A 14,526-nucleotide genomic window follows, 5' to 3' on the forward strand; every position below is an offset into this window, starting at 1 on the left:
AAAAGGAAAATAATTATTTTCCTGTTCTCTGTGCATCACAAGGTTTATTTAGAAACGGAATTTCGAAAGATTTTATTTTTCTTTGGGGTTAGAATACATTGATATCTTCAGAATGAACACACTGAATGTTAGTTACAGGTTCAGCTTACTAGATAATTAAACCTTCAAGTTATTTTATTCAGAACTCTCTTCATCTGCTTATGACAGAGTTAAACCGGTCTACGTCTGTTTCACCTAAAATACGAAAGTCTTGTGATTGATTTAGAACGTATGTAAAATATGTATCCCTTTATTTTATATAACTAGTAGTAAAACACATTGACTTGATTGATAGACTGTGGTCATTTTACAATCATGGAAAATTTTTGATTTTGTGAAACAGATGATCTTTAAATTGTTGCCAGAGACTTCTATATGCACACCTACCGCGGATAATTTTATGTAGCGCCATCTATAATATTTTACACCACGTATTTTCCAATACCAAGAAATTTGTTTTTAACTTGAGTATATTTAAAATCCTTTTGAATACAATGCAATATCCAACTGAAATATCACGGCTCCTTTCTAAGGCAATATACGATATAGAGGGCAGCACTATCAACATGCATCAGGGCGGGCCAAAGGGAGTCTTGAGTCGCAGCGAACACGTGTGAAATTTCCTAGTTGTCGTTGGGGAGTGGAAGTTGCCAGTCCTGTTCCACGAGAGTGCAGAGCGGAGGCGGCCGCTCCGATCACCGTGTTCACTAAACCTTGCGTAACTTTCTCCTAAATTTAATCCGGGATCCGTTTGCCGACTGTACACGAGTATATAGTGCATCACATATTCGAACGTAAGGACTGTATTCATGATGGAATTTGACGACTATGAATCCCTGCCATCGGGCAACGTAGCCATTCATATGACTGCCGGAGCTGTTGCTGGAATCATGGAGCATTGCGTAATGTTCCCTGTTGATTCCGTGAAGGTGAGCTTTGGATTTGGTACTTTTCGTAGAAAGTAACATGTGAAATAGAAATCAGTGAATCACTGCAAAGGATAACTAGCCATGGTTAATGAGGTCATTTGAGACGGCTTCCCGTGATCAGCTGATCTCCCGCGGCATGGTAGGGAAGGGAGGGCGCCGTGCCCTCTCTCCCATTCCCCCTCGCTCCCTCATACCCAATTACCCCCGGGGCGCTTGTTTCTCGGAATGTAGGATTTTGGGGGAAACGAGGGATACTTTGGATCTAATCTATCGGAGTTCAGTTCGGGGACTATGACATCAAAAGTATTATTAGATAGTAATAAACATTCTAGGTTGCTCTGTTGTGTACGGTTTTGCTACTCCCCCCCCCAACGTAGTGCAGCTGAGGTTTTGTAGATATGGTGACTAAAATCGAAAAAAATTGTATTTTTAGGTTTTAGCAAAAAGCAGTACCTCCCCCCTCTCATTTTTTACTCCCAGGCCAGTCTAGAGTTGAGGCCCTATCTGCCTAAGATCTTTGTCAGACCGTTCTTTTGAAATGTTATGTGCCAATGTATATTTCTCTCCTTCATGTTAATCTTTCTGCATTTTGGGGAATTTTACAATTTGGGTTTCACAGGATTTTAATGGGTAACAGGAGGGACCTCTGGCCCTAAGTATTTTTTTGGCTCAGCAGCATCCATGAGTTTGGTGTATATCAAATCTGGTCTTGGCATAAGTCTCTAGTGAACAGGAATCACGGATTCCAAAATGGCTCTTTAGGATAGATTGAATATTGACAATCTGCAAGTGGTAGTATTTCCCAGAGTTCAGCGTTACCAAAAAGATGGGTACTGTTTTGTTGAATATATTGTCTTATCGGTCTAAAACTGAGAGTGGTTGTATGTTAATTTCTGTTTAATGCTATTCATGGTTTGGCTACAGGTGCAGAGAGGAAGAGGATGCTAAATAAGTACACTTGTGATGTCAAGTGTATATGGCTTGCATATTTAAATGATAGGTCAAAAGAAAACAAGACTGTCCTTTGCTACAGAAAAAGCCAAGAAACCACCATATGTATTCTGGATAGATAAAGTTTATAGACCTTTGTGGTAATATATCAAAGATGAAACTCGTCCGTGTTTCAAGAATAGATCTGGAGATTTGTTGTCCTTTATTAGGTGCGGAAGGGGTGGAGGTTACAGCTATTGCCTGACACAGTGCCACTGTGAAATTGATGTCCTTTATCACAGATCAGAGCACAGATCAAGTGGAGTTTGGTAGAATGAAGAAAAGGATCCATTTGAAAGCCATTTTGTGTGCTTAGTAAACAGTTATCAAATAGATTACTAAAATCCTTCAGTAAGGTAATTGTCAAGATTAGAACTGTGTGAATGTATATCAAACTATATAATTAAAAAATACAAAATACCACAATATAAGGAAAGTGAAGTATCACTCACTGCAATACAAGTTAATTTGTGCAAGTGAAGGGTAACAGCCCAGTTGGATATTAATCCAGTGACGACGGGTTGTCACACCTGTGTGGCACGGCCTGATGATGGGGGCAACACTCCCAGGTTCAGAGGGACAAATATCCATGTATTGTGTGGCTGGATATAGTTCGAATACCTCTTGTGTGATTTACAGGGAGACCAAAAACAGTTTCTTTAAATATTGAAACTCAAAGCAACTAAAGACAGTAAAACCTATAATGGTAGTACAGTAAGAATCCTAAATAGATTTGCACTATAAGAATACAGTTATTACAAGAACCATATACTGAAAAAAAGTGAAAGTGCATGACCCCTTATTCCGCCTCCTTCATTTCCATGCTACAGATTATTTTCAATGCAGATATTCATGATTTATTCCTAAAATGGACTTTCAATCTCCAATGTAGATCTTGCAATTTGAAACCTCACCTTTAAGCTAGGCCTTGAATAGTAGAGAAGCAAAGTTGATATTAATAGAGAGCCAAATTTTAATTCTTGGTTAATATTAGATACACCATGTTTCTCAGGATAGATTGAATATCTGTATTTCAGGTTTCACCATTTTCATATTCTGTATTTGCCCATACATATGTGAACTGTGAGCTAATGGCACATTCACTGAGGAAGTAGTTTCTCATATTTTCTGATCGACTGCAAATGGAGAACCTGATTATTTTTATCTAATATTTTTGCATTTTCCATCAGTTAAGCCATTGTACCTTAAAGATTACTAAGGAATGGGGGAAAAAGAAATGTGTAGTTAACCCAAAAGTGCCATGGTAAAATGAGCCCGAGATGCTGGGTGCCCTGGATAAATGCTATAGCAAGATAGAACATATATGCAGAGATTTGAACAAGAGAATGTTTCTGTTTTTGTCTATTTACTAAACATGACTTTAGTGTAGTGTGATAAACATCTTGGATGAACATTATCATCAGTTTGGTCAGGTGAAATTAATGAAATTAGCATGTCAGTGGACTTATACTTGTCTTTCTCTTTCCTGTTATTAATGTCATAATGTCATCAGTGTAGTATGTTTAAGATGATGGTCGCGTTTCTACTTATTTGAAGCGCTTTTTGATAATGAATGTTACATGCCTTGAGAATGAATGTGACATAACATGACCCAAATAGTTTAGTAGTGTATAGAAAACATATAAGGCATAATTTTGGCATACATATCACATTAAAAAAAAAAAAACATTTTCACCCTTCCATAAACTTAGCTTCTTTACATCATAGTCTAATCCATATGATAGGAAAGCTTTGAGTAAAGGTTACAATATCTGTATATTACATCCTGCCTAAGGCTGATGAAAGGAAAGCAAAATACCTCGCAATAACCCTCAAATTATATATTACATGTTTGGGACAACAGTTTACCAAGCTTGAGTTTTAGAGCATTGACATTACTTGGAACTTACAGCCATTTCAGACACTATTTATAACCAATTTAATGTTTTAAATACACTGTTTTACATTTTTTTATAGTCATGCAATTTCTCTTTTACTTGAAACCATGTAGGTTAGAGGTGTGCTTTTGTAACTTATCCATCAGTGATCCATTAATTAATTTTTCTTAATTTTTATGACATTGTTCTAGGTAATTATTGTCACCAAAGAAAGGTGATTAAATGTTATAAATACAAAAGTTTTAATTTTTACTTCATATCAATAGCCGATTGTGTTCTTGCTAATATACAAATGGAGAACAGATGCTGCATAAAACATGATAATATGAATCCTTCAGTCAGGTCAGAAAGTTTGGATTAAACAACCAAGTTCTTATTTTTTCCTTTATATGAAAGAGAAAGGACTTGATACATTATTAAAAGCAGATTATTCTGCTTTAATGACCTTCAACTCTGTCTGTTAATTAAAAGCCTTTGTGGCATTTGACATGAATTTTTTTATTATTTTACACACACACACACACACACACGCACACACACAATGTATATATGCATATGCATATGTGTGCCACATATACATATATAGCACATACATATATAATTTAAAAGTGTGTGATGTACAAGCTCTTTTCTCCTCTCCTTGCTCTCTCTGTTCTGACTTTCTTCTCTTCTTTTATGATATTTGAAATGAGTATTTTATTGCCATGCATCAGATTTACTTAAAACATAATATTTATTTGAATTAAGAACCCTTGTTCTTGAAAAGACAAACCTTGAAAAGAGTCTAAGCACTTGGAGCAGTGCCAGTTACTACAAGTGTAATACCACATTGCAGCAGGATGTTACACAAGAGTATCTTCATATAAGCTCCCAACTTGCGACAATACCAACTTCAGTATCACTCTGTGCCATGATTGCATTTCTGCATAATAGTGTATAAATTGGTATTGCTGGAAAATCTCCTTATTGTTGAGTGTCAGGTTTGATAATCATAAAAGATGGTGAATCCTCCTGTATAAATTAGAACTGAATTTGCAATCCTAGAAGCTCCCCCTTTGGCAGGAAGTAGATAATCTGTGTCCCTAGCAGTCAGAGCTCATTGTGGCAGTGACCATATTGCCCTTTCAAAACTGCTAGATGGTGTGGTCTAGTAGTAGCTAATGGACTATGCTGTGCCAATGCTGGCCTAGGAACTATTGCCAATATTAGACAAACACTCAAGATTTTTACACTACCTGGTTTTAGTGAATACTCATAGTGCTTTACCCTGTTTAGTTTTTAGAATAAATTTACTGTGTAGTTTTCACTTCATATTAATAATATTGACTTGGTTATTATAAGATTTTCCCTATACTTTGTCAAGCTTCAACATGGACTATTACCTATTTTTCTTTTCCCCCCTTCATGTATATTATGAAAGTGAACTCATTTCTGTATGAGTAAATGAAAAGAGTAAATCCTTCTAGTTGTTTCCTCACTTTTTGGTTGTTTATGGGCTATCCATTTGAGGAAGTCTTGCACTAGAGTTACAGTAGATTTATATTTCATCAGGATTATTATTTTCATCCTTTCTTGTTTGTGTTATTATGGTTCAGAATCAATTCTCTGTTTGATTTGATTAAACTAGGATGTTGATTGGAGACCCTCATATATGGTCCTCAGACCTATCTTTAATTCTTGATTTGCATAAGAGACTAATATCCTAACAGTTACGATAATGTTGATAGTCGATAGATTGTGCTTTGAAATATTAGAATTGGGCTTATATTTTTATTGTCTTTTCCTTTTGCCAATAAAACCTTTTTTATTAGAAAATGTATATTTTCACTATTTTCCCCCCAAAAAAAGAAATGCTGACCTTTAGAAGAAAAAGGTATAATAGTAGTTTTGGCTTGCATGGTATATGCATTATTAAAGTGCTAGAAATTGAATAAATTGCCAAACCGAAAGAATAATTATGGGGTCAAGCAGCCACTATGCAGTCAGATTTTTCAAATACTTGACTGATAGTGCATAAATTAATGTAGGCTTTGATTTCCTGCAAGATTTACAACATTATATGAAAGTAAAGTTGTAAGTTGTAGAAATATCTGATAGTGAAGAGTTTTAAGTACAGTTTTAATGTCTTGCCTTGTCTTTTTGAAGAATAGGTACAATGTTAAAACCACTGGTATTTAGCAATCCCTGGTCATGTATATGTCAGTATTCATTCTGTATATGCCCTTGCATTCTTCATTTACTTATGTATTTATATTGTTTCTCTTCAGACAAGAATGCAAAGTTTAGCACCATCTCCAGAGGCAGCTTACAGATCCATCCGAGAAGGTTTAGTGAAGATGGTGAGCTCCGAGGGCATCATGAGACCCCTCGGAGGTGTGAGTGCTGTTGTCATAGGAGCTGGACCCGCTCACGCGCTCTACTTCTCAGCTTACGAAAAAATCAAGACCACCTTCCCCTCCAACAGTTCTTTCCAAGTTCATGCTACCAATGGTGAGATCTTGGGCAGGTTTAGTTTGTTTGTTTGGCAGACATTTTTTATTTTTATTATTATTATTATTATTATTATTATTATTATTATTATTCACCTTGTAGACTTGCTGCATATTAACAATTAGGTTTTGATTGTTAGATGTAAAAGTTAGTAAGAGCTCTTTGAAAACCTGGTGAGCAAACACATGTAGAAAGAAAAAAAAATTGCAAAGAGAGTTCATCAGATATTAATCAGAAGTGTGATTTTCAGCTGCTGCCGGATGTGGGGCAACTCTTCTGCATGATGCCATAATGGTCCCTGCTGACTGTAAGTTAGCTTCCATATGTCTAATGTTTTATAATTATAGTGATGGAGAAACAAGGACATGCCCCTCACCCTTTTCTTTATTGTCACACCTCTGGACTGTTTCAAATTAAAAATTACCAGTGTGTAGAACATCCCAATATCACTTCCAACTCACAGGAATTTTCCTGGGAATGCTCCACTTGTCACCTATAATGATTCTTAGCTTCTTTTTTTTTAAACTTAACCCTCTCTGGACGGGTGGTACAGTACTGTACCGCTCATTCAAAAGCCCAGTGGCCGGGCGGCACAGTATTGTGCCAGCCATTTAATTGATTTAGGCCTAAGTGCTCGAAAGCCCCGGCATTGTGACATTCAAGGCTGGAATTCCCCCCGTCGTGAGTGGGTTAAGAGAGAATTTAGAAAATTTCTTGAAATTCTTTTTAAATACCAGCCCTGGCCCTATATTTCTTTATCATTATCTTGATCATCTCCATTTTACAAAAGAATAAATTGAGTGATTGAATAAGAGATTTGTTTCAATCATTTAGGAACTGATATGGTAGTAAATAATTTAAATTTTAACTTTTGTAAACTACATGTAGTTATTACTTTATTGTAGAGATATAGACTTTAAGGATGTATTTTAAAAATATAAGATTTGCTTATTTTTTCTATTCCGTTTGTTTATTTATTGAATTATATTTTTCTTTTTTCCAGTTGTTAAACAACGAATGCAGATGTACAACAGCCCATATAGGTCATGTTTTGACTGCATGCGCAAGTTGTACGGTGCCGAAGGCATTAGAGCATTCTACCGCTCCTATACTACACAGTTGGCAATGAACATTCCATATCATGCCATTCATATTGTAACTTATGAGAAATGCCAGAAATGGATGAATCCAGATAGGACTTACAACCCAGGAGTTCACATGACAGCAGGAGCAGCTGCAGGTGCAGTAGCTGCAGCTTGCACAACACCCCTTGACATGTGTAAAACTCTACTCAATACTCAAGAAACCTCCACACTAGCACAAGTCCAGGAGTCCCGGATTGTTGGAATAATGAGCGCACTTCGAACCATATACATAATGAATGGCATCACAGGCTTCTTCAAAGGATTACAAGCTCGCGTACTTTATCAAATGCCAGGCACAGCCATTTCATGGAGCATATATGAGTTATTTAAGCATTATATGGTACAGAAGCAAAATGAAAATATGGCACAACGTTGTGATAATAGTGACCTTGTCAAGGACAAGGTACTCAGAGACACTGGAACTGAAAGTGAATCAGCAATAAAGTTCAGCATTGACGGAGAAAAGAGCATGCGTCTGAGTCTGGGTGCAACAACTAATAAAACTGTTGAGAGGTTACGGTCTCTACATATGCCCTCTTCTCTCACAGCAAACTGTGCAGCAGCTGATGACAACTGGCTGGGCAAGTAGCAATTATATGCATTTAAACTTTCATAGAAACAACTTAAACCTATGGATGGTGCCTTCAATATTAATATTTCCATGCAAGGAGGTGTTATTGAATGGTATAGTGCTCATCAAAAAGATAATCTTGTATAAAACCTGGCCAATATCAGAAGATTCATCTTATGATGTAAATGTCAGGTAATTCAACATTTGCACACAGTCTAGTCATTCTCCCTGAGAGGAATTAAAACAACAAGAAGCATATCTGTTAGATATTGAATTCATCATGAAATTCTAGAGATTCAAATTTTTTCTAGCAAACATACAAAAATAGAGAGAAAACAGTAAGGACTGCACGCTGTATAGACTTATTGCAACTATTATGAGATGTGAGAACAAGTGTGATCCTGTCTACCTAATTTTTAACCAGGACTTCATAAAGTTTACAGAATGTAATTATTTTTATAGAACTATCTGTTTGTGGGCAACAGGAGTAGGAAATTCCAGGTGCTTAACCCTGTGATACTTGCAAAGGCTTTGTATCTTGTGCAAATTAAAAATTGTGGCGGGGAGGGACAAAAATGGCTTACTGCATCAATATTTGGTGAACCCCTTTGGAATAGAAAGACCATTGTTAGTACCAGTTCTCTAATGTAGATTTCTAGCTGATGAGGGCATATGGAACTTCAGAAATTTAATGAGACTACTACTTAAGGACACAGATAAATTTTGCATAATATCTTCCAGCTTGTTATGTAAAGAACATATATTGCAAATGTATTTGTAAACAGGCTTTTAATGACGGTAAGGATTATAACACATATGTGCTAAAAAGCAGAACTCTTTAGAAATAAGGAGCAAAATGTTTTACACAAGTTATATATACATATATATTGATCTCTCTCTCTCTTGCAAGCTTCACTGGTAATGTTTCTTAACATTAAAAGGAAATATGAAAAAGGTCCTCCATTGCACAATCTTAAACTTCTGAAGTTCTGAAAATATTTAGATAAGCAAATGGCAATGGTACTTAAGAAAAACACTGCCATCTTGCAAGTTATGGTTAACCCAAAGCCAAAGGGGATCATCCTAAGAGGGTTTAGCAGAACTGCATTTCAAAGATTAGGTTTTCAGAAGATAACTGTTGCCTCACCAACACTTTTAAATGTGATATGTAAACTTTTTTATAAGTTTGTCAATGTCCATACTGTCGACTATGAATTTTTTATATACAGTTATGTGATGCAAAGAAAAGGTTAAACCTACATGGTATGCTACTTTCTTCTGATGAATTAGAATTCATTCAAGACTAATCTAGATACGATTAAATGGGATGACACAAACTCGATACATTCTATATTACAGATATTTATGTTTGGACTTGGTTTCTCTGAGGTATCTTTTTTTCTTTTCTTTCTTCTATGGAATTATTGATTTCAGTATTATTTCAGAAGAATAAATAAGTAGGCATATTTTTTCACTTGTCCAAAAAAACTCCAAAAAGGTTTATGGTCATGTAATGCAGACTTGATATAGTGGCTTTGATAACCCTTATTTATACTGTTTTATTTTGTTGTTTTACTTAATATTTTATGAAAAGAAACTTGTCAACCATTTTGACCAGTTTGATTGTGAACTTCAGTTTGTATCATTCCAGTAAAAATGTCAAATGATTCTAATTCATCATGAAGCTTTATCAAGAATATGGAGCATCTGTTCAGGGATGATAGTCCATTCTGTTTAATGATAATAACAATCTCCTTAGTACCATCCTATAATTGAAGACTTCCCAGATTATGTTCTCCAGAATGTAATGCACATGGTATAATGAGTGTGAGGTTAGTCCAACGCTCAGCAAGTTGTCATCGTTGACTAACCCAACTGATAGTCTTGATGTGGATTAAGTACCCTGTTATATCAGGTAACTGGTCCTTACCATCTGCATCATGTTGGTTATTTTGGGTTAAACTCCCTTCACCAGCTGCCAAGTATTGTGTGTGAGTAGATGATGTTATTTCTGTCATGACTGGTAATTTTCAGAAATTACAAGACAAACATGTACTGACGCCTGGTGAAAGGAAATCCAATTTGGTGTTGGATTATTCTTAAGCAATACCCTGTGTAGCTGATAAGCACGACATTGCTTTGTAAGCTGTGAAAAGGTAATAGTATATAGATGTATAGGCTCAGATTCATTGGTGCAGCCATCTTGTGCTCATTGTTACAATTAATAGGTGAGTAACGAAATTGATTTGCCTTTCCACAACTGCATATAAGGATCTTGCATAAATATACTTATTAATCAATTAAAGGATCCTGGATGAAGGTGTGGTTATAAAAAGTTACTCAAGAATTTTGTAATAGTGAAAACAGTGTTGTACTAGCAGTGTAACATTTTCCAGCACTATTTCTTTCCCTTATCCAAGAAACAATAGGTCAGGCAACAAATGGGTGTAGTTATGTCATTCTTTTCATTTAATATGGGTGTTTCAGCTCTGACCTACCTAAGTAATGAGCATTGCTCAATGATTTTTTTTTAATCTTGAGGGAATTTGTTATACATTTAATATTGGGGTTATATTTCTTTGTGTTAATCTCTTGTTAAATCACACATACAAATGCACACACTGCACATGTATATGTGCAATACATAACACATGCAACACACAGATATTTCTAAATATGCAGAATTTTTTAACAATGAGTTAGTACTATGCCGGCATCATATAAGCCTATCAAGCAAATATGGAGTGAAGTGTTGGAAGATTACATAGCCTTACACTAAACATCGGTAATACCATCATTACCTGTAATGGTCATTGAGAATCCACGGTGTGTGGTTGCTGCCTGTGTCAGCATTATTAATGTAGTGTTCAGTTTCTTGATTTTCAGTGTTGTGTGAAAGTAGTAGAATCTCAAGATGTTTTTAGTGTACAATTTCTGTAAAATGTAAACCAACTAAACAGGGAAACAGTCTTCTCAGTGTATTTAATGTATTTCACAGATAAAGATGACTTCGACTAGACTTTCATAATACTGTTTCAAAAACTGATGTTTGTAGTGTTTTGTAAATGTAGAAGTTGCAATTTCAGAGTTACAAATTTGCATGTTTTAACTTGGCTTTCATGGACATCAGTGAATTTACAACTGTAAGGTTTCTCTAGAAATGTTATCTTTGTAATGGTTTTAAGAAGCAGGCATTTGAAGAAGAGGCTGAGAGACTACATTAATTAGCAAGGCAAAGGCACCACCAACACAAGATTCTTCAATACTCTTGGAGAAGCTTCAAGCCCAGGGAGGTTTAATCTTTTCCAGTATTGTTGTTAATCTCGATTGTACAGAAGGATTATTTAATGAGAAATATATTTACATTTTCTACTGTATTCGTTTAACTACCCCCATGACCACATACTTCAAGTTGCAGACCTTTAGCTCTTTTGTATTTTTATCTTTTATATTATTTCTCAGATCTATTTCCCATGTTGAATTGTTCTGCTTCAGACTGACAATATTGGTGGTCATTTTCTCATGTAGAATCAAAAATAATTTCCCTCGTGGAAAGCATTTTATTGGAAGAGACAAGCCTTGTATTTTATTTTTTCATGTGAGATTAACTCTCAAAAGTTGATGATTTCAGAAAGTTATTATTAATAAGAGATAAAAAGACACTTCATGCAAAACTGACCATTGATATATAGTGAATACTGATCAGATCATACCCGCCATCGGAAGTACAGGCAAGAACTTGATAATTGAAATAAAAATAATTAATATGTACATGAGTTCTCGGAGTTTGCGGGAAAGTTTGAGCTACCATTCTACCATTTTAGCTTAATATCTCTAAAGAATTATTTAAAAGAATGCCCAAGACTGAATGATCTAGGAAAATTAACTAGAAAGACATGGAAACCCAAGTAAAACGTGGCTGTGCGTATTACAGAAATATACAACTCCATACAGAAACAAAGAAGCATATTAAAATGTACAAAAGTTACAAATACAGTAATTTCACCCAAAACCATATTTGAATAATGAAGAAAAAGGCCAAAGAGAGAGATGGAAAAATAACTGGTTTTGAGAGAGATTTTCTTCGGCGCTTAGGCAGTCCCCTCCACTTCGGTTATCTACTCAGTAGTGTCAATGTGTAAACCACTAATTTCTCCTTTTGGTCCCGAAACATGCCAATTCAAATATGGGATACGAATTTAGGACGAAAGTCGCAACCGGTGTTTCACAAAGGCAATGCTGATCAGTAAAATCGAAATTGGAGAAGACCGTACTAACACATTTTTTAAATATATCTTTATATTGAAAACTGGACATTTAATTTTACGAGGATAAACCTAGTCACAACCAGTTCCAACTTATCATCTGATAACTAATCCTTTACATATGATAACGGGTGTATATATCAGGTGAGATAAATACGTTTCATAATATTCCATAGATATTACGGAATTGTTTTACTTAATTATGACTAGTATCTATAATAGAGGCATAATTACATTTAGGCTCTAGAGATCGAGTCTGCAAACACATATTAAGGGGAGACCACACAGTGGGGTGAAGAAAATCGTTTAATTTTGACGTTTTTCATTTTTCAGCTAAAATTGTCCTTTTAGCCTAGAAGCGTAAAGATAAGCTGGATGCTAGAGCAGATGCTTCGCCGGGCTTATATGCCCTGAGGCGAGCCCGCCTGTGTCAGCGTGAGCTGACTTTTGAGAGAATGTGCCAACGAGTGTAGACTCGACCTGAGATTTACCCACCGTATTGGGTACGGCGGTAACCGCCAGGTGACAGTGGAAACTCAGGAGTTCGGGCGGGGCTCGATCCGCCGACCACGGGGATAAGAGGTCGGCACGATACCGACTGCTCTACCTAGCGGCTTTGGCCTAGAAGTATAACGCAGTAGCTCTGAAACGCAAAAATTAGCCATATCACCCATTCCCTTAACCCCCAATACTACCTCCCCCTCCCAGGCGACAAGTTTATCGTAGAAACATGATTAGCCTAGGGGTTCAAAGTAGAAAATGAATAATTTCGCCTGAAATAGGAATAGGAATGTGAATGCCGTTTTCTATGACCACATTACCATAGAAAATGAATAGATTAAAATAATAAGGCCTTATCTGCAGCGGCAATTTCTTGAAATCATTTCACTTCATGGGCACTGCCGGACGTACGACGGCGAAAGTATCGTACCGCTTGAACAAAACCAGCCGTCACGCTCACAGAGCGACCCGTGCCTCTGTGGCGCGCCTTTGAAAAACATTTTTTTTACAGTTATTTGCTTCTTCTTCTGATGAAAAACACTTTTAAGTTCATAAAATACATTTCTTCTTTGCTTTAGTAATTCATATCGGAATGTGATTCTGAATATGTTAACAACATATTACTTTAAGCATGAAAAAAGTTTATTTCTTCAAAAAACTAGTTGTGCAGAGTAGCAGCCAGTAAATAGATCTTATTTGTGTAAATATAGAATTCATTCCATGACACATCAATCAAAGCAAAATTCATTCTAGGCTTATTCACCTAGGTATGCTATACTTTTCATGATATTTTCATTGCAACAAAAGTTATCCTCGCATATTGTGCTTGTATTATAGAAGTCTTGTTTAAAATGGATATCGCACAACACACAAAATTATTATTATTTGCAAACATTATAGGTTATCACAGTAAATAATACTAAACTCAGGTATTTTCTTGTTTTACATGAGTTACCGACTTGATTTACTTCAGTTTTCTCTGAAGAGAGCCTTTGCTGCCCATCAAATCTAAACAAATTCGAACGCCTTACTCTGATTGTGACTATATACTTCAATAGCCTTTGATTACCAGTCTGCCCTGAGAATGAACATAAAAATACACCCAATAGACTTTTTGTTGTTGTTTAAATGTTTTTCATGTCAAACACTTAGTAAATTCAGTTTCTTACGAGTTAAAAAGTAAATGTAATCCAAGCCAAAGGATTCAAACAATTATTTATCACCCATTTATCAAAGCTACATATGGTGGTATTTGTTTTATATTTTCACGCATGAACTGGAGTCTCGAAATATGCAGTATATTATACATCATAATCTTACTTCAATGTTACATAAATTTTGTTGTAAACCATCATTGAGATACTCTTTAAACGATTAAATGAGACGACATAAAATAAAAATCAGGAAATATTTGGCATTTTTGCCATTCGGAGATGGTTCGCGCATGCGTGTTGGCGCCCCTAAAGGATAGGTTGGTACGCGTGGGCGGGTGGTGCTCTTTGGCAATAGAATCTGAAATACGGCAGCAAGTTATTGCGAGTTTTTGGCAATTATTGCAGATAATGACGCTGCAGATAAGGCCTATAACCTAAAGAAACTTGATATGCAGTAAACTGTGAAATTCGTAGTTTTTTCAAAACAATTTTCTCTCACTTTCACGGCCTACTACTGCCATTTTTATAATAAAGATCTCAAATT

At 35.8% G+C, this 14,526-nt stretch overlaps 1 protein-coding gene across 1 annotated transcript; it reads left to right on the plus strand.

Annotated features, from left to right (window-relative positions):
• Positions 1-638: 638 nt before the first annotated feature.
• LOC122253629 (mitoferrin-1) lies at positions 639-11,435 on the plus strand. The gene is made up of 4 exons (XM_043016897.2): positions 639-968; positions 6,124-6,346; positions 6,597-6,653; positions 7,350-11,435. Exons 1-4 carry the CDS (start codon positions 849-851, stop codon positions 8,078-8,080), a joined length of 1,131 nt encoding a protein of 376 aa, XP_042872831.2. The 5' UTR covers positions 639-848; the 3' UTR covers positions 8,081-11,435.
• The last annotated feature ends 3,091 nt before the right edge of the window (positions 11,436-14,526 follow it).

Source organism: Penaeus japonicus, unplaced genomic scaffold (genome assembly GCF_977035675.1).
Source record: "Penaeus japonicus unplaced genomic scaffold, GWHDUDI00000001_assembly GWHDUDI00000001, whole genome shotgun sequence".
NCBI classification, from domain to species: Eukaryota; Metazoa; Arthropoda; class Malacostraca; order Decapoda; family Penaeidae; genus Penaeus; species Penaeus japonicus.